This window comes from Anser cygnoides, chromosome Z, assembly GCF_040182565.1.
Source record: "Anser cygnoides isolate HZ-2024a breed goose chromosome Z, Taihu_goose_T2T_genome, whole genome shotgun sequence".
NCBI classification, from domain to species: domain Eukaryota; kingdom Metazoa; phylum Chordata; class Aves; order Anseriformes; family Anatidae; genus Anser; species Anser cygnoides.
Genome location: NC_089912.1, coordinates 50,771,123 through 50,795,642, shown reverse-complemented (window position 1 = coordinate 50,795,642; position 24,520 = coordinate 50,771,123). Strand labels below are relative to the sequence as shown.

At 34.8% G+C, this 24,520-nt stretch overlaps 1 protein-coding gene across 5 annotated transcripts in view; it reads left to right on the top strand.

Moving 5' to 3' along the window:
- Positions 1–24,520, top strand: part of CNTLN (centlein) — a 208,095-nt gene that overhangs the window by 159,414 nt on the left and 24,161 nt on the right. For 4 of the 5 annotated variants that reach the window (XM_048051337.2, XM_048051338.2, XM_048051336.2 and 1 more), the window contains 5 exons: positions 9,711–9,875; positions 13,154–13,251; positions 15,009–15,135; positions 16,834–16,971; positions 17,311–17,496. In XM_048051337.2, the coding sequence (XP_047907294.2) occupies positions 9,711–9,875; positions 13,154–13,251; positions 15,009–15,135; positions 16,834–16,971; positions 17,311–17,496 (714 nt within the window). Of the gene's footprint in view, positions 1–9,710; positions 9,876–13,153; positions 13,252–15,008; positions 15,136–16,833; positions 16,972–17,310; positions 17,497–19,032; positions 19,414–24,520 lie in introns of those variants that run through there. The other variant, XM_048051340.2, reaches the window with a different exon arrangement.

Here is a 24,520-nt window from a genome sequence, read left to right as displayed (position 1 = left end):
AGAACTCTGGAGAGGGACACTTTATCAAGGAATGTAGTGATAGGATGTGGGGTAATGGCTTTATACTAAAAGAGGGTAGATTTAGATTAGATATTAGGAAGAAATTTTTTACTATGAGGGTGGTGAGGCACTGGAACAGGTTGCCCAGAGAAGCTGTGGATGCCCCATCCCTGGAAGTGTTCAAAGCCAGGTTGGATGGGTGTCCCTGGGAGGTGTCCCTGCTCATGGCAGAGAGGGTTGGAACTGGGTGATCTTTAAAGTCCCTTCCAACGCAAACCATTCTGTGATTCTGATATTCTATGAACTCTAGGTATGAACTTTTTTGAGCTCATCCAGAGTTAAGCAGGTAATTCTTCTTCACTGGTTCAGCACTGTTAGGTCTTTTGTAAAGCATCAATTTCCTGTACTTGACCCTGTTTGTCTACTGATCCCATGATGAGATTTCTCCTTCTAGTTTAATGAAGAAGAAGAACTGGTCTTCTGGGAATTGGCTCTCATTCCCACAATCTCTTGGTTAAGTTTGTGTCTGTAAAAATAATGCTCATACTTTGTTGTCCTGACTACTCCCTTTCACTTGAAAACATATCCATAGCCAGGAGTACAAACCAGAAAAGCACAGCCTCTCTCATTGCTATACCAAAGAAGACATATAAACCTTCAGGCTTCATTTGATGTTTTTTCATCTTTCTGGGCATAAAGGATTAGGAGCAAAGAATTAAGACATCAACAACAGTAGAAATGTGTTAAGAACTAAGACTACTTTTGAGACCAAAAAAAAATTAAAAATCTTATTTGGGTTCTATGCATGAGATTCCTTTTCTGTAGCATTCTTTCCTTGTGATTAGCCTCATTTTTCTCTGTCTTGGACCCTGGTTGTTGCAGACAATGAATAATGGCTCACAGGATTCTTTGGCATCCCTACAGAAGTCAGACAACAATACACCTCTTTTTACCCTAAGGGAAGAGTTTTTGTACTTTTGAAGCCAGGTATGTGTGCCTGAACTGCCTGGACTTCCTAGACCTACTGCTAGAGAAGATAGGATAATGTTAGTACTTCTTGCTGATGCTCTGCGCCATCTGATTTGTTATCCCTAAGTGTCATTAATTGCCTAAGTGGCAATTAATGAGGCAGTCATGGACTCTTCCCATAGTTTCTGTTGCATTCAGGTGCATTTTACGTCACTCTGGCTACCTTTGATGCCTAATGTGGCAAGAAGTTCTTTCCTGGTAATGGAGACTGTATGGCTAGCCATACCATGTCTCATGAGATTCACAGGCACTGGAAAAGACTATATACTGTTTGATGTCTGAACTGTGCCTGTGCACAGTTTCCTGTTCATTTGGAGATTCAAAGGTGGTCCTGTGATCTTTGGGCTGTTACGTGCATCAAAGAGAAATGTATGAGTCAACCTGTATATTCTTATCTCAGTGATGCAAGCAGAACAAAATGGGGGAAATACTAAGAGATGGCAGTTGTAGATCTGCTTCAGGCTGGATCCTTGGATTGCAGGGATCTGGCACAACCACAGTATTGTCTTCAAATTATTCATGTATGTGAAAAAAATTAATCACCCAAATGAGTCACACTGTTGATCATAATTATGATATAGGGAAAATATATTTCAGTTTACGTATTAGCCAGAAAATATATCTTCTTCTCCTTAAGGTCTCTTCAGTAAGTTAATATATAATATAAGGAATACTTTACCCCAAAATGTTCACCTATGTCTGTTGTTTTTGTTTGGGTTTCAATGATAACATATAATACAAATTACAGATAAAACTGTAGGGGTACATTTATGAGAATCCAGGGATGAATTGCCATTTTAAATTAAATGCAATACATTCTAGAGTTAATTTTTAATGCAATTAGTGATTTTGAAAAATATCTCCGATCCTGATATCCCCCCCTCACAATGTCTGTTATCAACTTCCTCATACCCCATAGAAGTGCCTAGCAATATGCCTTTATTTTCTTACATGGAAAATCAACAAGTAATACATTATTATTTGTACTGTATTACCTTTATATGACTAGAGAAGTTCCAGACTTTTGTATCTTTCATTTTCCAGCCGTTTGTTTTGTATCTGTATTTTTGACCTGCTCTGTGAGAACCCTGAACATTTCCAGTAATTAAAATTGTTAATTTAATCTACACACAAAATATTTTGCTTTTACATAATTGACCATATGAAATAATAATAATAATAATAATAAAGCTCCTGAGGACGTTTTTTTCAGCTTCTGTTGATTGTGGAAACAGTTACAAATTATTGTATAAATTCAAACCTGCGCCTATATTAATAATTTTTGTTTCTCAAATACTGCAACCCACCTTTGAGAATATTTTCTAGTATTTTTTAGTACTTTTATCTCAAAATACCCATATGACAACTCCAAACCTTTGTGTCTTTTAAAAGTGATTTCTATAAGTTTACAGAAAACAGTCTTTAACAGCTTAAAACTTGAGATTTAAGTAAATGAGAGCAATATTTAAAGATGAGGCCAGAGTATGGTAGATGGAACAGCTTTCCCTACAAGCACAGAATTCCTGCCCACTTATATTGAGATGCAGAAATATTTCAATAGAAAATGGTTCACTCTCTAAAACAGATGGAAATGAGGAGAGGTTAAATTAATATTTCACCATTCTTTCAGCTGTTTAGTTTCTTTCTTGGTTATATTTTCTTTTAAAATAATTTTTATTTTTTAAAGATATAAAGCTGTATGCTTTTGGAAATAAACACATAAATAAAAAGAAAGTTCAAAAACAGTCTTTAAAATAGCGTTTTCATTTTGGTTTCTTTCTATTTTATGTGAGCTATACGGAAAACAGATGGAAGCATTATTAATTTTTTCCCCCAATGAGTTTTAGTGCAGCATATTTGTATGTGTTATCTGAAACATATGAATACTTAGTATTGCTGCTGTTAAATTCGTAATGAGTTGTAGGGATTGTGAAATTCCCTGACTGGCTCTCATGCAAGTAGTTCATTTGCAGTGCTTAGATGTGTTAAGAGTAAGCAGGGGGAATATGGCAAGCACTATCCCTGACCCTAGATGAAAAATTCAAATTTTGAGCTTTATGAGTTTGCCCCAACTCTCATGTCTGGTGAAAATCGGATAAATACTGTGTAACGCTGCAAAAAATCTTGCAGTAAAACCTGGTCCTAACTATAAAAGAGTGCATGGATTCCATGTCTTCATTGAAAATTTTCTAGTCTCTACAAGGGTGTGGGTATTTTGCAGCAAATGTTATACATCTGATGGAAGTCTTTATTTGTATATACCAGCAGCTAAGGGGTTCAGGCAGATTAGGTATTGGAGGACCTAAGTCAGTGTGTATTTGTTTAACTAGCAATGGTAAATACCTGGAAACACACTGGTTTTCTATTTCCACCATAGCTTCACAACTCGCTTGCTAGGGTGTTGTCTCTGTGTAGAAGTAGTTCAAATAAGTTAAACTTTAATTGTTTAAGATACTGTATAAAATACTTTAATCTCAAATATTTTTATCTTTAAGGAATATATATTTTTTTGAGTTCTTTAATTCTTTATGTGGAATAGTGAAGGCCTTTAGGCAAGGTCCTACCCAATTGTAACATCTGTATATTGTGACAGTTTGCATCTTCACACTGGAAACTGAATTCCTACAAAAATTAAAGTACATAGTTGAGATCATATAATTGATCATAATGAAAATTCTTATATAAATAGCATTACATACATGGCTAATAGTTCTTATACTCCTTTGAAATTTGCAAGGACAGATGGAGTGATGCATCTGCTTTAGTATGAAAGCAAGATAGCGTTCTTAATATATACGGAAATTAGGCATGGGATACAGCAGTGTTTACTCATACAGAGATATAAAACTGAAACTGATCGAAAATGCAAGCTGAAATTGAGTTGCTGCAGGTCAATAACCTTAACTTTGAATTGCTGTTTTATACAGATGACATTTTTCAAAAACATCTTCATCATATTAAAAAATTGTTACCTAGATTATTATAGTTTCCCTTATTTTCCATAATTTGAGAAACCATTTTGTGCACAATATGCAGTTGTGTACTCAGGCTTCTCTGTTGCATATAACAATAGATGATTTGTTGGAGAATTGGGCCTGGAATGATCCACTTATACATGAGTGTTCATATGTTTCTCTGGAATAGATGTAAATGCTTTGGTCTTGATCTGTGGGGCATTATTGTCCTTTACAAACATAAAAATAAAACAAAAAAGTGGACCTATCTGCACTAATTTCATATATTTTTTTTTCATTTCATAAAATGCCATAGCTAGACCAAATATTGTAACACTAAGCTTTTTTAAGTTGTAGAGTAAATTTAAATTTTTTATGAATCTCATTTTGATACAAAGTAGCTACATTAAAATTACATTAAAAGTTTTATGAAGTGATGTACAGGCCTTTGTAAACGGCCTTTATAAACAATGATTACTCTTTGTGTTTGATCAATACTAACACATGATTAGGAAGACATTCAAAGACTTCTATAAGAGTCTTTATTTGTTGGCAATAACACCTGCATTTCCAAGAATAGTTGAGTTTGCATTTTGTGTGTGTGAAATGGCTGTTTTGAAGATAACAGCGTATGCTTTACTGTTATAAAGCTGATGAACTCTGATTGTGTTACAGTGACATTATCAATAGGACAACTGTATTTTTTTCTTTACTAAAATAACTGAGATGAAAAATATGCCTCTTATCTGCATGCTGATATCTGTATTCCTCTGCTGGGAACTAATTTAAACACTTCATGAAAGATTGACATTCTCAGTGCCTTAAACATCCTTAAAAGCTGCTTTGTTCATTGCAAACCATATTTAGTATGACCTCATAATAATGTAGCACACCTCAAGTGTCATGCCTGTCTTTACTATGCACACTGGAGCTATGTTCATCTATGCTAGACAACTGCACTTCAAGGGAAGGTTTTTTTTTTCTTGATAGGCAATTAGCAGTAATTAGGAAGATTCACCTCAATAAGATGTCAACATGAGATTGTTTAAAAAAGTTGAATGTCAGTGGCTTTAAAGGAGTTTTTTTTTTTTTTTTTTTCCCTGACACATAGGTATGGCATCTGAAACATGAAATGTTAATTTAACTTTTCTGCTTATTATTCATGCACAATATTATTTTGTCATTCAGATACTACACTGACAGAGTGCAAGGGGTGTTAAAATAGTGCTGCTAGAATAAAAAGAGGATTAATCTACCATTGGCCAATTAGCCAAAGGGTACTTAATGGTCTCTAAAGGCTACTGAAGTCTAACAACTAGCTAAAGCACTGGCAAAAAGTCCTCTATATTACCTTCATTTACTTGATATTTTGTGAAACAGAGTCTGCTGCTGATAACCACATTTGGCTAAAGAAAAAAAAAACCTGAGTGATACAGTAGATTTTACAAAAAAATCAGAAGAATAAGTGACAACTTTTACGTTTTATAACTTTTTCTTGCATTTGAGGGGTGTTTGTTTCAGTTTAGAAATAGGGTATTAAATCACCAAAGACTTGTATTATGTATTCCTGTCTGGAATACTAAATAAGCAACAACATAAAGCACTTGCAAGAAGAAAACTTTCACTAAGGATTTGGAATTATTGGCCTTTTCTCTATATGATCACATTAAGTATGCAGTAGAGTTGGCTTTTTAGTCTAGAATTGGTATACAGCTTTCATATTTTCAAATAGCTGCATACCACTTATATTAATTTTAGCTTTGTTTTCTGTGATCCTTCAGGCAGAGGTAGGTTTTGATTCGAGTGAACAAAACAGAGTCAAGATTGGTGGGACTGACTATAAATTTTGACTTGGATATTGTAAATATGTTTATCATGTTATAATAATATTTGATAGTATGTGTAAAATCACAAATGCCTAACTCAATGCTTACAAATGTTTTGAAAAGTTCTGTTGTGGTTTATGTTTGCAACAAGTACTGCTTATCTTGTATATTTTTCATGATTGAGATAAAGAAGAACGTTTTGCTTTAAAACCTTCAGACAAGCAGTGCTGGATTTTGAAATGGAACTTTGTACTGGAGCTGTACAGTAGAGCGACCGTATTTTATTACCTACCGTAGGAAGTTTTTTTAGAGAAAAGGAATTTGTTGAAATCAAGTCTACTAAAGACATTTCCATACACACTGTGATGCTTTTGTGTGCCAGCGTTTTAGGATGGGAAGTTTCAAAGCAAATATGATTTTAACACATTGAAGGATGTTTGTATTGGTTATAGTTGGATTACAACATAAGTAGTAAAATAAGGTTTTCAGTACTTGAAGAGGATTTCAAGAATGCCAGAGTTATATCCCATTTTCAAATTTTGCCTAGAAATACATTCTATTTAATCTGCTAACAGTGTATAAACCATTTTAGAGTTGTGGCAGTGAAGTAGCAACAACCACCAACAGAAATAGCATTGTCACATTTGCCAGTTTCAGTAGGAGCGTGACTCTCCTGTAGACTCTGCTAGAAGCTCCTCACAGGGTTGTTGTGATGCAGGGGAGCAATAGGCTATTCCAGGAGCTTCCTGCGTGAATCCATTGGGTCTTCCATGCAGCCGTGTTTCTGAGAAGAGGGCATATGGTAAAAGGCATTGCTGAGTCACTGGGAGTTTTACATCGACTACACAGAAACGGAGATTTCATCACTTATCCCTTTGTGTACAGCAGAACAGAGTGTCATGGGTATACCAGGAGCAAGGAGATTAAGATAGATGGATGTTAAAATATTGAATCTATAAACATCTGTTAAGCCAAAACACTCTGGAGGAGGTGCAGCAGACAAAGGCCGCTACATCTTGGAGGAACAGCAGTAGCCTGCCTTTACAAACATCTGGTCTAGCTGGTGTTTAAGATTCTACCTTTCATCCTAGTGACCTCTTCCCTTGGAGTAAATCCTTTTTACTCTGTCATTCAGGATTTGTGTGCATGGTAGCGCATACACAAAAAAATCTCCTGTGTCTAAAAAAGAATGAAAGACTTGACCTAAAACTTAGAGACTGGTGAGGAGCAACTGAGCAACAAACTTGTTTATTAATTAAGTAAAGCAAGGTATATCCTTTAGACATAAATATTTTGGGGGAGAAGGGCTGTTTTTCATATCCTACATAGATTTATATAGAATTTTCTCATACCGTTCAATGTGCCGCAAATAAAAGAGCAATGCAACAGGATTATTAAAAAAAAAAAAAAAAAAAAAGAAAGGAATCAAAACAACCAAGCTAACCACCCTGTAGCACCATTGATGTAGTCTGTACAGCTTTTGGAGATAAACAGCTTGGTGCTGATTGCATTTGTGTGTCTGTCTTTGCTTTTTGCAAATTAATGGATGTTTTTCTTTTGTATACTACTTTGACACATCTCCCCTAAGTCTGATGTTGTTTCTGCATTTGATATTTGTATACATTTGTATTTGAAATATATTTCTCTACTTCCTCACTTAAGTAAATATTATAAGAAAGTATTGGCACCTGTTCCATCAAACACCTTTCTTTTTCAGTGTATTCAGAAATGACAGGTTTTGGTAAGTAGCTGCTGCAACCATGACATTTCAGATCTGATGCATTTTGCTGGCAGCAGTCTTAAATTGCCTAAAAACTTCTGCAAGTAGCTAGCTATCTTGGGCAGATAGAGGGGCATCTCTAATTTTAATCAGAGATATTGATCTAGCTAAGATTTTTTTTCTTTTCTTTTTATGAATAATTTATTATAGAAACACTGAATCATGAAGTTCTGCATGTAGAAATATTGGCAATACTAGACAAATTAACCTAAAGCATATACCTTCCTATACCATATCTTTCTGTGCTGCTATTGGTTTTGTTTGTTAAAGTAGTCTTCATTTTGTGTTGTAACCATGCTGTATTAATTGTGAGAATAACATAACAGGTTATGGAACTGCCAATTACTAAACACACTAACACTATTTATCTCTTGGTCAGTAAAAACCGCAGACTCAGAAGGGAATGGAAAGACTAACCCTTCTACGAAGAACAGTACTTATCTCAGATATATATGTATTCTACCCACTGGTTTTAATAAATGCACCTGAGTGTGAAATACTGTTAGAGTTTTAACTTTATATATACAATGCATTTTCTTGTATCTGTGATAATTTTTTAAGCTAATGTAACATATGCAAGCATTTTCTTGTCATTTGTAATGGAAATAAATATTTCCGTCATATGATCATTATGGAAATGGGAGTACATAAATGTAATTTTTTTAAATTATTATTTTTATTTTTAATAAAGGCAAACACTATAAAATCTGATTTCCAGTTAAATAATACAACATTTGGAAAAAGAGACTATCTTTAACCTTCTGTCACACATTTTTGGTGTGTGTGTACAAGCATATAATCAGGCACACATTTAGTCATTTTAAGCTGTAATATCTTTCCCAGTTTCTTATCAGGATTCTTCACAAAGGAAGCTTTTTTCCCCTTTGAGAGATTTCAATACCATTTTGTATAATTGTTCCTTATGTTAAACTACCATATTACAATCTTCTTTGGAATAATAAGATAGTACTGTAGATACCCTCTTAAGGAGCAGAGAGTTGTTAGGCCATCAGTGGGCCTAACATTTGGGTTGACTACAGATTTGTGAAAGTTAAGCACTATCATGAAGATTATTTCAGTTCCCCTTTTCATAGAATAACATTCAATATTATCTAAATTAAAACAAATATTTTATTTAAAAGATTATCTCTATAAGGAGTACCATGAAATATATTGTTACAAAGATTTTCAGTTGTCAATCAAGTGCAACAAGACTGAGAGTTAGTTTGCATGTTATTTATTTGAACTAAATCCCTAACAAGCCTCGTCTGCTAATTGGACTTAGCATTTATGTTGCTAAATGAGAAGCATTTTGGCTGCAGTATAGGGTGGTAAGACCTACCCAGTGGAATAAACAACTAACATCTGTTATCCTGTCCTGCTCCAGCTTGGCTTTTACCACTTAAGTACCTCAGCCCTAGAGTCAAGGTTATGGAATATGTGGTTCTCTGGCTATGGTGCGTATATGTGAAAGGGAAGAAATAGCACAACATGAGTAAAGACCAGCCAACCAGAAGATATTTAGTGCAGCTGGTCCACTTTGCTTTAACCTCTACAAGCCCTACAAATATCAAAACAAAAGCCAAGAGAAGAGTGTATGTTTTATAGCAGTTGTCAACACAGCAATTCAAGTGAGCTTACAGTGGTCACCATTAAAACAGTTTTGACATTTAACCACCCTTAATACACCTTGGTGTCTGAGACAGCTTGGTATTTCTTCATTGGTGTAGAAATAATTCTAGAATCCCAGAGAAATTCTGGGTAAACAGGTTTTAACAGTAACTACTATTACTAATAGGAATTAATAATTACCATTTACTATTGTACGTGGTAATTTTTGCCTGTCATGGTAGAAATTGCAACAGTGAAACTTGAATCAGCTTGACTTTAAAAAAATTCTTGTTTTTAATGTTACTTTAATTCTCTTTCCTGCCAGATTTGATCTTTGCATGAACTAGAGATTCCAGCCAGCAGCATTGTACTCAGCATTTTGTACCATAATTATAGATAATATATACCGTTTCATTCATCTTGAATTATAAAACACAGAAGCATCTGATATGATGAAGCAGAAGTATTTTTACGATGCAATTGTGATTGTTGCTTCTGTTTGTAAAACAGGTGTTGACCTCTAACCTGGCCAAGTGGCAACAGGAGAAGGAAGACTTACAAGGAAAATTGAAGTTGAGAGAACATCTGTCTCAAACTGCTGGCAAGAGTGAAGCCACACCAGCTCCTTCAAAGAACATTGATTTAGAGATGAAACAGCTGCAGTGCAAACTAAAGGTGACGGAACACATTATCTGGTGCTGAGGATAATTCACATGAACAGTATTTCATAACTGGGTCAAGCATATATATATATATACACACTCACATATGCATATCATTAATATATGTTAGCCAATGATTAGCAGCTTAAGTTTTAGATCTTTGATGTTAAATAGAAATGTAGTCATAACCAGAAGAATTAAAACAATTTTTGCAGATCAGATAGGCCAAAAAGAGAGTTTATTGAGTTTTCACACAATAATTAAATGCATCTTGCTGAAAAGTGCTGTGGAATGGCTTTAATGAGCATTGTGGTGATTACTCTGCTTCTTTTAAGAAGGAGCTAAGCAAACAGCTATCTGTGAAAGAGGAGGTTAGAATTTTGGCACATTGTACAGCTCACGTAACAGTGTTACGTTACTTACATGTCACTACTATTCTTGATTTTAAAGAGAGATCATTCTTTCTGTATTAGTGTTTTTGTAGATTAGCTGGTAGAAAAATACTGACTTGCTGATTATTTCATTTTTCAGTCTCTGGTGAATATTGTATGTGAATGATGTAGATTCTAGGCTGTGTTGATGTATCTGAGAGCTTTCTCAAGGGGTGGCCTGCCTGGAACATACTAGTTCTTTCTTCCTCTCTTCTCACTGAATGAAATATATGTACAACAGAGTGTCTTTGGTTGTTTTTTTTTCTTCGTTTTGTTTTTCATATTTGAGTAAAGATAGACAGTCAGAATGGTACAGCTTCGTGCTGCTAGAAGAAAATGTACACTAGCAAGCTGTCTGCCAAAGGGCCTGCTGGAAGGCCATATTACGTGCCTGTCTCTAAGTACTGGATTAGTTGTGCTAGCTCATGTCGGGTGAGAGAGAGAGTAGTGTTCAGACGTCTTAACTATTGATGGTAATGATGATTATATAGATCTTGGCCATAGGACATTGAATGCATAAATTCTAAGGTCAGGAATTAGTAACGGTAGGTCACATCGATGAAGAGATTCAGGCAGCAGAAAGTAACCCTGGGAAGGCACATAATTTTATTTCCTTAATTTATGAGAAAGAGATCTTACTACCATACAGGTTGACTGCTTCAGTGTTGATTTCAGATTTGGTTTTGCTCGTCTGCTTCTGATGCTGCTGAGTGCTAATGTATGTTAATAAGGTTAGTTCTTTTTATGTGAGTGACATCCAGAAATCCAGTAGTCGTTTGCTTTATGAAAATAAAAATAAAAAATGAGGATTTTTTGGTAAAATATAAGTAACGCTCATGCTAGAAATCTATTGTTTGTCCACTACATATGAACTGCAAAATACATTATTGAAAAACGAAAGTTTTTTCTTTTGTTTGTTTCTTTAGCAGAGGAAACATTTAACAAGAAATATTTAACATCACATATGAATCTGATGTCAAAAATACTAATATGACTTTCAATTCCTTCTTAAAGAAGTCTTACATTTTCAATGTTAAAAAACGGAATATTAATGATCTAGGCAAAACCACTTTTAAAATAAACATAATATGTGACTCCAAATCCAGGTTAGTAGAATGACTTCACTGGTGGATAAATTGGATGAATGTTTCAACTGTGAGGGCCTTAAAAGCTACTTAAATCAAGTCACTGTTAGCTTTATTTTGACCTGATAATTTTTCAAAAATTTAAGCCCTGTAAGTCATTTTTAGCAGAGTAAATCCACAAAAGTTGTCAACTGTTGTTTGAGGTTATAGAAAGTTACTCTTCTGAATGCCTGAAGATACAAGCTGCAAAAGCTTTCCTTGCAGCTCAAAATCTCAAAGTAACTGGTTTTGTTCATTCTTTTCTCTGAGCTAACTTTGCAATGTTTGTGTTGTATGTAATGATTCTTTGTAACTTTGCCAGTAGGTAGAAGTGTGTTAGGTGTGGGTGATGAGTTTGGACGGAAAATACTGTAAACATATGTCTTTACCTCAGAGCCTCTGCAGAGGCCCACCTAAGTATCCAAGTTCATATCTGGTATGTAAACCATGTAACTGGGTGCTGTGCTTCATACTAATGAAGTTCAACCTCAACAAACAGGTCTCAGGAAACTCAGGAATATTCCGTTATCATACATCATTTTAACAATTTTCTGGTAATACCTCACATTATAATAATAGCAAATAGACTAGACAAGTTATTAAGAACAATATTTTACATCTAACTATGCACACAAGAATATATACTCCCCTTGAGGTCCACAGAGTTATGTACAATACTCCCATTAATGTTAATAGGTGTTACAAGTCTGCACTGAGCAGAGAAATTCTCCTGAAGAATCTTTGTTTACAGCATGTCTGATCTGTTCATTTATTGTTTATACATAATGAGTAAAATGCTTTAGCACATTGGCTAAACCTGCAAAAAGACATGCATATGTGTTGTGCATACCCTTCATGCATATGCATATTTTGTCAACACCTTTTGGAGTTTTGAAATCCCTACATGCAATAAATTTGAGCTGCCATTTTCAGCAATGGCATTCAAAGCATATGCTCAGATTGCTAAAATGGCTACTCCAGTTAAATTTTATATTTTTGTTTCTGTAGAGTGATTCAATAGTTCTTAACTAAATCTTGGGTATATTATATGTGTGTTTGCATGGAGGAGTTGAGGATTATTTTTTTTAACTTACTATATACAACAACGAAAGGTAACAACTGTATAATTCCTCATAGCTGGCATTACATGTGCTTGAACATTAAGATCATACCTTTTTGTTACAGAAATACAGGATTTGTGTTAGTATGGCTGAATGGAAATGTTTTGTCTTCTGCTTTGATTTTTAAGGGACACAAAAACAACAATTCCTGCTGTGGGTTTTCTTGTATATTCAAATGAACAAGATGAAAGGGATTATTGGAAAACATTCTCTTGTGCTCTAGAACCATTCAAGGATATAGTTCAAATAAAGAACTGATTTTACTTCTCTTCTTTCCTGTTACCTTTTTAGCTAACTGTGCTATGCAAGAGAAAATTTGGTCCTGATACTGCTTTGAGCTTGCAGGTGTCCTGGGGAACATCTATTAATCGTATACTTTTATACCAATGGAAGAGTACTGATTTTGAGCATATTTTCCAATGAAAATATTTTTGCTTAAGTGTTGCTGGAAAGTAAAAATTCTCCCTTTGTACAATGTAACAAATTCCAGTTAACGTTTAAGAAAATTCATGTAATAGGGGGAAGTTTACAGATCCCATTATTTCAAACAAATTTACTGTTGGCTGAGATAATATTCAGTATGATTTGTTTATATTTTAATATTCTCCAATATAGAATTCGAATAATGAAATCACTAAGCAATCAACCACCATTAAGTCTTTGAAAAATGAAGTCCAGGAAAAAGAGGAACAGATTCGGGAACTTCAAGCAAAGTATGTTTACCTTTCTCTCCGTTGTGTTTGGTGCCACCCAGTGGCAGCTGTATAATCGGTTCTATATTACTATTAGATGTGTAAGAGCATGTTTGATTTCTCTTTTTATTATAATCTTGCAGACTCTTACCATTCAGGTTAATTTTGTTTTGGTTTGTTTGTTTGTTTGTTTGTTTTAAAAATTGGAGAAGTACATGCTAAAATTACATGTTTAAACTGTTGTGTTCAGCTACAATAGCTAGATACAATATCAGTGTTATAATAAGTATACCTTAAATTGGTACTCAGACCATAGTGGACTTTTTTTTTTTTTTTTTTTTTAATCCTTGATGTAAGTCTAAATGAATTCCTCAGCACTTTAAACGCCATCTTTCAAATACAGTAATTCTTTGCCTACAGGCTAAGAGACATGTCAAGGTGAAGATGCTTAAACAAGATTAACTATCCAGTTTTACATTCATAACAGTTCAAAAGGACAGTTGTATTTGTTTTTATTTGAATTGATTAAGGTTTATCACTCGTTTGAAATTCACATGTATTGGTTTAAAGTATGTAACTGAGATTTTTATTCTGCCTTCTTACTTTAATTGATGTAATACAGTTCATCAATTATAGTACTATAAAAACATAACCTATTAGTTTATCTGTGAATTTCTTGCCTGTCCCAGAGTTTAACTCCTCTAACAACTGTAATTTTTTTATTTGTAGGAAGAAGGCAGTTTACTTATCTGAAAATTTGTTCATTTCAGAAACAGAGAACTTTTAAAATGGTTAAATTGTGTATATTGTATATTTTTGGTTTAAAATAAAACTGAAGTCTTCTACCATGGTGTTTAAACTGAACTTTCAAATAGAGTTACCAATTATCATGTTTCCTTCATATAGTAGATAACTGCTTTTTCATAAACTTTAAGATTTAATCAACAAAACAAAAATAATGTAGATGTGAAATAGATGGAAGAAATGTTAAGATGCATTAGTTTCCTGATTTTTTAATACGACACCAGCATGATATCAAACAATATTTTTTTTTTCCTGAATATATTATCATTTTGCTTTCATAAAAAGAAATCCAGATGTCTGTAATTCAGGTGTTTAGGTATTGCTTAAGTTTATACTTAATGTGTATCATAACCTTGGAGGCGCTGAATAACATAATTTTCTGATTAAACAGAGATTATCTTGTAGTACATGAAAGTTTCTTTAGTTCAGAAGTTTGTGAAGAGTGTTGATGTTATTTCTAGTTTTCGCAGATTTGAAGAATTGTCTTATCTGGCATTATAATACAGTGGTAGTGTTTTTTCATGTATCTGTGCCTTACTGAGTTGGATGAAAGAAGAATTCTCCTCTTCACTTTCTTCTGAAAAGAATTTTGAACAAAATGATGCTTGAAAGATATGTACTTCAGACATCAAAGAAGTTTAATTAATTAAACTGTCTTTTTTTTTTTTAATCATAGCTTAAGAAGTATTATTATGAGTTCAGATAATGCAAGTTAGAGCATAAACCACAGCAAAAAGCAAATCACAAATAAATTGCATATTTAGAAATAGGTCTGTTTAACAAGAGACAATGTTGTTCTTTTAGTTTAAGAATAAGGTAAGTTTCAAGATTTTAATAAACTTGTATTTAAAAAACATTCTAAAGCTACAGAATGCTAGTTTCTCTACTGCATTTATACTTTTTAGTTGTTTTAAAAATTGCATATTAGCAGTATTTTCTAACAGTGACATGCAGTGTAATTTCTTCCCTTTTAGGATTTCTCGATTGGAGAGGGACCTTAATATGAAAAGACATTTGATAGAAGACTTACGGTCTCGTCTAAAAGCACGTCAAGAAAATGAGAAAGCTTGTAATGAAACATTAGAAAGCCTTGAGAGAAAGGTACTTCTTTTTTGCTAGCTGTAGTTTTATAAAAAACAAAAGCTGGTGGATTCGCATAAGTTATTTCAACGTACTATACATACTAAATTAATATATTGCTTTAAGAAAACAAGGTATAGTTAATTTAAGTGTGTAACTCCCCCCACAGTAATTTGTATGAAATCAGTATATAGTGATAGTTTGGATGTATTCAGCATAATTTATGTTCACTAGATGTGTAATTAAAATTTGAAGAATTCAGAACAGTGAATTGCAGAGACATGCTCTAAGTAGTGAGATTTAGTAGTAGTGAGATTTAGTTTTATGGAGTCTAAGTTCATAAAGTACAATAGACCTGAAACAAGGATGATTTTACTTGACATATGCTAATGAAGTCCATGCACATCTCCTGGCTATAGTATTTAAATGGTTTTATGTGTTAATCTGTTTTGGACTACAGTATTACAAATGAGTCACACTTCTTAGGTTTTAACACTTAATGTAATTCTATTCATGTAAGTAGAGCTTAATTCCTATAGCAAATTATTTCTCCTGCAAAAATCTAGGACAATTTCATGGAAGCCAGAAGAATTAGTATATGTCTTGGCATCTTTCTATATTATCCAACCAATGTATTGCACTTTCATCTTTAATTCCTGAAAGTCATAACATTCCTGATCATGACATTTTGTTATCTGTGAGGTTATGCAACATGTGACCCCAAAATAGAAATAAACAATTTACCATCTTGCTTTTGTTATCCTAGAATGCAAGTGCTTGCTTTATACTACAGGCACTACGTCTGCTTGAAGTCGTTAAGCACTTTCAGCTCTAGAGAGAGCTACTCTCTTACCCTCCATGCCAAAGCCAGGCTGTTATTAAGAAAACCTCGGCCAGAGAGTGAAAGCATAAGTAAGCAAGGGAGATAAAGTATGAAACGAGAGAAATACCTGGTTTTGCTTTTGAAGACAAGATTTAGAATGGAATGACGTACTTTAATCCTGTTCTTTGAGTATTTTAACTGCTGCATTCTTCAGATTCCAGAGAATCAAATTCTATACATTACCTTGATTATTCCATATGGAAAATCAACTTCATAAATTTCACATTAACTTCAGCAGAAGATCAAAGAAATTCACTGTTACTCAATACTGTCTGGACAACTTTGCAATTAGTATTGTTAGGAGAGCTGAATGATTTTCTAGGAATGCTGGTCTATTTCATTTCATCTGGAATCAGTGTTTGCATTGTATGGAAAAATATAATAATTATCTAAGAGGTTGTAGAGACTGTTGGCTTGTAGACAGTTACCATTTTCTCAGCTAGGTTTTAATTAATGTATTTTGCCTCTGAATGATACAAGAAATCAGTAGAAGCTATGGTTTATTCACATTTGGATTCATTGTGACAGTAAAATATTTCTAAACTTAACAACCCTGCAAATGAAGAGATTTTCTGTACATTTCATACAAGTCAAGGCTTTATGTTACAGGAATGTGTGTGGAAACTGATCTCTACCTGATCAGCGGTAGACTTTGTAATTTCAGAAAAAGGTACTTTAATCAAGTAATTTATATAATACAGAGAGGTACGTTATGCAGTATGTTTAGGCTTGTTTTAGTTTTAATTTTTATTTTTAAATTTTATTTCTATTTATTTTTATTTATTTCTATTTATTTTTAATTTTTATTTCTATTAATGAAATTGCTTTTGTTTCAGCTAAAGTCACTGAACGAAGACTGTTCAAACAAGAAAGCTTCCATTGACTCACTGAAACAAAGGCTTAATGTAGCTACAAAAGAGAAGTCTCATTATGAGCAGATGTACCACAAGACTAAAGATGAGTTGGAGAAAAAGGTATAATAGCTTTGTGATGAGTTTACTGTGGAACCTTTTCATATCTCTCTATCAAATGAAAAGTTGCAAGGTCATTGGCTTAGCCTTTTTAAATACGTAAAGGTAAAAAAGAACAGAAGAATACTAATGCGTGTCACTGATTTCATTCACTCATGTCACTGAAATGTATATACTGAAACATGGATGTAATGACAGCAAATGAAATTACTTTTTTCTTGTGAAATCACATTTTAAGTGTTTTGTGATATTCACCATTTTGTGGGAGATTTGTTTGTAAACTAGCATATCTGCCTATCAGCTTTCATTGTGTCACTGCTATTTCTCTGCAATGTATTTCAGGATGTCAAGCTTTCCAATCTAGAGAGCAAAGTGATTGAGACCGAATGTGCCATAACTGAACTTGAGACTGCTGCATCTCAACAACTACATGGTTTGGCTAAACAGAGTGGGCAGGCTTTGGAAACAGTTCAAAAGAAGCTGCTGCTCGCCAATGACAGAGTAGAAGAGTTCGTGACATTTGTGAAGGTTTGAATTTGGATTTTCTTTTGAGTATTCACCTAAATAAGTGTAGTTTTGGGTGAAAGTAAAAAGGCAAAAGAACAAGTGGGGCTAATTCCTCCTGCAGAGCCTTCCTTCCCTCGAGCAGATCGACACATGCGCCTAACTTGGTGTCATCTGCAAACTTACTGAGGGTGCACTCGATCCCCTCATCCAGATCATCGATAAAGATATTAAAGAGAACTGGCCCCAGTACTGAGCCCTGGGGGACTCCACTAGTGACCAGCCTCCAACTGTATGAAGTTCAACAAGGCCAAGTGCCGGGTCCTACACCTGGGGCACAACAACCCCAAGCAGCGCTACAGGCTGGGAGATGAGTGGTTAGAAAGCTGCCTGGCAGAGAAGGACCTGGGAGCATTGGTTGATAGTTGGCTGAATATGAGCCAGCAGTGTGCTCAGGTGGCCAAGAAGGCCAACAGCATCCTGGCTTGCATAAGAAACAGTGTGGCCAGCAGGTCTAGGGAAGTGGTTATCCCCCTGTACTTGGCTCTGGCGAGTCCGCACCTCAAGTACTGTGTTCAGTTTTGGGCCCCTTGCTACAAGAAGGACATGGAGGTGCTCGAGCGAGTCCAGAGAAGGGCAACGAAGCTGGTGAGGGGTCTGGAGAACAAGTCTTATGAGGAGCGGCTGAGGGAGCTGGGGTTGTTTAGCCTGGAGAAGAGGAGGCTCATGGGCGACCTTATCGCTCTTTACAGATACCTTAAAGGAGGCTGTAGCGAGGTGGGGGTTGGTCTGTTCTCCCATGTGCCCGGTGATAGGACAAGGGGGAATGGGCTAAAGTTGCACGAGGGGAGGTTTAGGTTGGATATTAGGGAGAACTTCTTTACCAAAAGGGTTGTTAGGCATTGGAATGGGCTGCCCAGGGAAGTGATAGAGTCACCATCCCTGGAGGTCTTTAAAAGATGTTTAGGTTTAGAGCTTAGTGATATGGTTTAGTGGAGGACTTGTTAGTGTTAGGCCAGAGGCTGGACTAGGTGATCTTGGAGGTGTCTTCCAACCTAGATGATTCTGTGATTCTGTGATTCTGTAGTCTTTGCTGCATTCACTGATCTCGAACAGTCTTTGAAGGTCATATACTGGCTGTGTGTTAGCTCTGAACTGGTCTGAATGGGCAGGAAAGAGTCAATGGCTCTAGGTCTCTTTCCTAGACTTCTCTAGAATTCCATCATTCATATTGGTCATCTTTTTGTACATGGCTGCCAGCATACTTACTTCCAAGAAAAAAAAAAGCATTGTTGTGTAGTAAATTACTCTGAAAAAAAAGATTTTTCCAGCACATTGGAGAATACAACTCGTATCTGTTGATTAGTGTGAACTACCTCATTTCCCACAAACGTGTTTTTGAAACTTAATTTTCATGGGGAAAGATTAGCTTTCTTCTAATACAGAATGGTTCCTCTAGGAGGAAAAAATGAGTGTTCTTTCCATAGCTACGTGGTTATTTTTGGCTAATTATGGGAAAATCTGAATTAATCTAATGTCTATCTATTTTTTTTAATAAAGCACCCTGACAGATGACAGAGCCACAATTCACTCTTCATTCAGGCTGATATAGATTGACTCCATTGAATAAAATGCCGCAGCAATTATTGAAAAAGGAGATAAGCAAGTGTTTGTTCTATAGATACCTAACATACTCCCATAACGAAAAGTTTATCAAAAATTAGAAAATGAGAAAGTAAAAGATCTTCTGTTCTCAAAAGTAGCATTAGTGACACAAATCACGTATTAGCAAATATCATGATGCTTCATTTGTTGTTGAATAATATGACTGCTTTTCTGTTAACAACCATAAATATTCATTAGCATTTATATGGTTGTACTGTACACACACACACAAAAATATATATGCAGTTTCTCTATAAATAATAATAATATATAGGTACTAAAGCTAAATATATAGTTTTTCTCCTGGATAAAAGAATATGCATGCAAATTTCAAATAACAGTTTTGCTGACTACTGCTACTTTGCAGAAAGATATTTTGAAAAAAAAATGCTGTGTATAATTCAAATATTGGTGAACCTTAGAAGTTCATCAGTTCCTTAGAAGACTGCTTGCTTTAGTTAGGTACAAAACATTTATGGGAAAAAGTTCTCTGAAAACAAGTTTTTTCACAGTATACCACTGTAAGAAGTATACTTAAAAACCTTGGTGTTTCAATAGAATTTTGCAGTATATCAAGTAAATCACCTCAAAATAACTCTTAGGTAGTTCATGCTATAGCCTGTATAGGAAGATCAAGATGGCACAATAAGAAGTAGCTGTACTACTTCCTGCACCAGCTCTTCCTTTGAAGTCCAGTCTGTCTCATTTCTACTGTCTTCTTCCAGGTGGCTTTCAGTTTTCCTATGACCTTGATGTCTGGTTCTCCCTCTAGTCTCAGTAATTCAAAAAAGTTTTTCTTTATAGAGATCAAATTTAATCAAGTGTAAACTCTCTTTCTGAACCTGTTCAACATGTTTGTATGACTCTCTTACCTTTGTCTTCTATTCTGTTCATTTTTCAAGCCTGACTTGATTATTCTGAGTGCAAGTGTAATCTTCTCCTCATTAATCAATTGAAATCAGTTTTTATTTATCTATTTATTTATTTTTACCATGTATCTCATGACACTATGTAGTTCTTTTTAACATACAACAATTAAGTCATTTCAACATTGCTAATGAATAGGTTCAGCTAATAGGGGATCTTCAGAGAACAGAGTATGGCTCTTTCTTTTTATAGCAGTTAGTTATGGAAAAATTCAGGTAGCAATCACTGTGGTGTGTTTTGTATATCCTGTTTTTAATTTTACTCTGAAGAAGAAAATGACTCTGATACATGAAGCAGGAATGGCTAATATACGTTAGAAAATACAGGCAAGAGGTATTTGGAATACCTCATAGCATCTAAGAAAATTAAATGCAACTATGGAGTAGTTCTTGAAATGCAACTATTGAGTAGTTATTCTTGAAATCAAACCCGTAGGGATCAATTAGAGGTAAAAACTAAAAAAGTGGATTGTAGGTATGTGATCCAAAAGGAAGGAGAATCAAGAAGCATTGGCCTTTTCCAAAATAATCATATTATTTTGAGAATTATGAATACTTATAGTACCTATAATGTATAGTAAGAATTCATATATAGTGAATAACAGAATATTGAGGGCTCGAACTTCGAAGGAATGAAGGGGCTTCTGTAATGGGACAGTCATTGTTCTTGGAACCTAGTGCAAGTATGCATCAGGACCATAAGCAGTAATAAACAATGACTACTAGGATCCCTGTATTATGAGAAGAGAGTTAATTCATTGTAATAAACAATGACTACTAGGATCCCTGTATTATGAGAAGAGAGTTAATTCAGCAAAGGACACTGACAGCAGTGTGCTATTTTTCTTCAAAGGGATTATGAAGTGTCTTAGCAAAATTGAATGTTACTATAAGTATCCAACAAATTGTCAGAGGTCAGAAAACACAAGAACTAACGATGTAGCATCACATCAACTTGACAGACTGGAAAAGTTAAGGGTTCCACATACAGAAGGGAAAAAAAAAAAATTACATTGTCAGTCTCCACAAGAGAAAAAGGCAGAAAGTACTAATATTTACAGTTAGGTGTGCAACTGAGGTGAAGCTTAAGTCTTTGGTATTATGAAATATTGAACCATATTCTAATGGTAGAGGAGCTTTGTAAATCAACTTTAAACAGAATGATGTGAGTGTGATGTTTAATTGGCAATTGGAAGGTTACCAGCAAGCTGATAAGCATAAGATGAAGATTTCATAAAATGAGTTTTTTTTTAAAAATCTCACGTAGGCTAATGAAGGCTATCACAAACAAATTGGATTTGTCTAACAAGGAATGCAAGGAGAAAATAAAAGGTTTTATGTACTAAAATGTCTGAACAAGAAAAGCAAATGGGTAAAGTTCAATTTCGAATGGCAGTTAGATGTAACAGCCAAAAAGAAACATTGTGGGATGATTTTACATAATTTTATTGTAAACATTTCCAGTATATACTTGTCCAGTTACACATAATTGTTCTGTTCAAGAAGGATTTTAGTATTAGGGAGAATGTGTAAAAGAGGTGTCTGTGAGCTGGGAGGGAGAGCAGAGGATAGAGCTGACATTCTGCATTAAAAGACGCTATTACTTGTTTCTAGAGTCATTGATAACTCAGAATGACAGGATCTTGAGTGCATTTGGATCAATATGCTAAGTCAGGAAACCTAGAGGAGAGGTTTCTGGTAGGAGTTTGTTATATACCACTGGATCAAATTAGAGTATCTGATAAGTTACTAGTTAATCACATATTTGTAATGTACAATAAAGCACTGCATTGCTATGGAGATCACAGTTTGGGAGCTTAGGTAGGTAACCAAAACTGCTAGATTGTAAACTCCAGTGATAGCTTCTAAAAATCGTGGAAGATACAATTAGAAAGAAAAGTTGCTGTATCTATTATGTTGTAAGTTATTCCTGGAACCATTTTTTGTTGGAGTGTGGTATAGGGATCAGGCGTTATGTCCTAAATCACATTCAGGGGGAATAAACAAGGCACCTGAAATAGTTGAAATTGCTGATCCAGAGTAGCTCATTCTACAGCGTTGTGGTAAGGCAGATTTAGGCTAGGAATAGATGTGAAAAATTGTGCACTGTAACAGTTTAAGTAACAAAAAAACATAGCTCCATAATTAGAGGATAGCTCCTTATAAATGTGTATTTCAGTATGATAGGAAAGAGAACACGATATTTAGAAATAAAAAGGCAAAATAAAGAAAGTGGGAAATGGATTATAGGTGATAAACTGAAAATGTGAGTAGCAATAGGGTATAGTGGATGGAAATGAGGATAAGATAAGATGAAATCTCTGGTTAGCAAGGCCAAGAATTTTTCTGCCCCACAGAAGGGTAGGATTTAAAAATATGCTAATAAGAAGATAGATATTACATACTGGATGTGAACTGTTACTAGACAAAGCTACTCTGTAGTAGTGTAAAGATAGAAATCTTGTATAAATATTTGTGTTCTGTATCTGGAAGGAAGTAGACTGATGTTATATAAAGATGATGAAACATGTCCAATCTACTCATAAGCAGAGGAGGATTTTAAACAATTTCTAGTAAGAAGTAGTACTCTAAACTAAGAACTTCTCAGTCTTACACTGTTATGGGGCTGGTTAAAGTTGCTAATCCTCATTTTGAGTAAGTATTCAAAGTATATACTCAAAACTGGCATGAATATTGGAGTAGTTTAAAAATGCTAATATTGAGTTGATATTCAGAAAAGGCAGTCAGGATTGATATCTGTAGGTCAGTTAGTCTGACCTAATTTCTGGCTAAAATAATGAAAATCTGATACAAAATTAAATTCTTAAACTATTAAAGTATAGAGGCATAGTTATACTTCTTAGAGTGGCGTTATGGAAAATAATTTATGTTGAATAAACCTGATTTCTTTCCTTGAAGAAAGTGCAAGTCAGTTGATAAAGGTTATTATTCTTTTTAATATATTGTTTTTTAAAATTCATGACCTAACACCCTGAGATATCCAGATGTACACTAAAATGTACAATTATGCAATATCAATAATATGTTAAATAGATGAAAAAACACCTAAGAGGTTGAATTGCAAAGTAATTCATGATATTTAGGTGTTTCTAGAGTGCTGTGAAGAACCCAACTTGACTGGGTGCCCATTGAAAATAGGATAGAGCATGTTTTCATAGTTTGCTATGAAACTGTCCAAAATCCTCCATAATTGTTTTGTTTCATTACAGTGCATTATTTTTTTTTAACTCATTTATAGTTTGACCATGTATTCCTGCCACAGATTCTTCCTGAAAGCTCAAGATGCAGTAACATTGTCTGTCTTATTCAACTTGTACATCAGGAACACACACACACACACTTGTGGTCTGCAGTGGTAACACCTGCATGAGTATGGAATCTCAGAATTTTCTGACCTAGATGAAAATGTTTCAAAATTCTGATAAGGCCTGTACTCAACTACTGCTGTAATAAATAGGCGATGGCGACTGAGTGCTTTAAAGTCAGCTTAGGGCATTTCTCACTTCCATAAAGCCTCTGTGATTTGGGAGGTGTTTGCTCTCCATAGAGAATACTCCTGAAGTACAGTTCACATGTGGTCTGTTCTGGCATTGTTCTTGATAGGTCTCCCATATAACCATCTGTTAAAATTGACTGCCAAAATCAAGACCCATGGCAGTTTATTTGGCAAGCTTAGTGGATTTACTTGGGGATCTAACTCTGATTCTCTTAAGACATCTGCCCTCATTTCTGCTACTCAGCGCAGGCCTTAAGCTAGTTGCATTTTCCCCTTGCTCTGTTGGTTGATACATAGCCACATGCAGCCATACGCATCAGAGGCCTTCTTCCACCTCTGCTTAGCTGAGTGATGTTCTGCCAGTCCTTTGCCATTCAGTCAACTTACCCTAAATCCCAATATATGCCAGTCTCTCATACCTTTCTGCAGTTTATCTTTATTCTGGCATCATTTTTTTTTTCCCATGGCATATTTTCTCACTGCTACCTTGGGCTGTAGTTTAATATGCAGTTTAAGATAAGTTAACACGACAGTTAAAACGCTCCCACTTCTTTTAAAAGTTCCACCTCTGAGTGACTCTTACTGCTTATTTCTGCCCTAATGAAACTTCCTCGAGATTTCATAAACATTATGCTAGGTTAACTGTGACCTATCTCAGGAAAATGCACATATTTAAGTTAAACTTTTGAAAATGCAGTGCACCAGTTTTAGTGCACCAGCAAGGGGGCAGAGCAAAGATGCAGGATAGAGATGTTGGGGCTGCCTTTTTAGTGGCAGTTCTGATTGAAACTATCATATGAAGCTAGTTTTCCTGTTACAAAGAAAGGGCCTAATTAATGACTCACCCTTTTCTTGTTAAAAAATCCTGCTATTTGACAAATTTCTAATATTTATCATTGTCATTTTCTCTTGAACTGTTCTGTATTGGGAAAGACAGAGC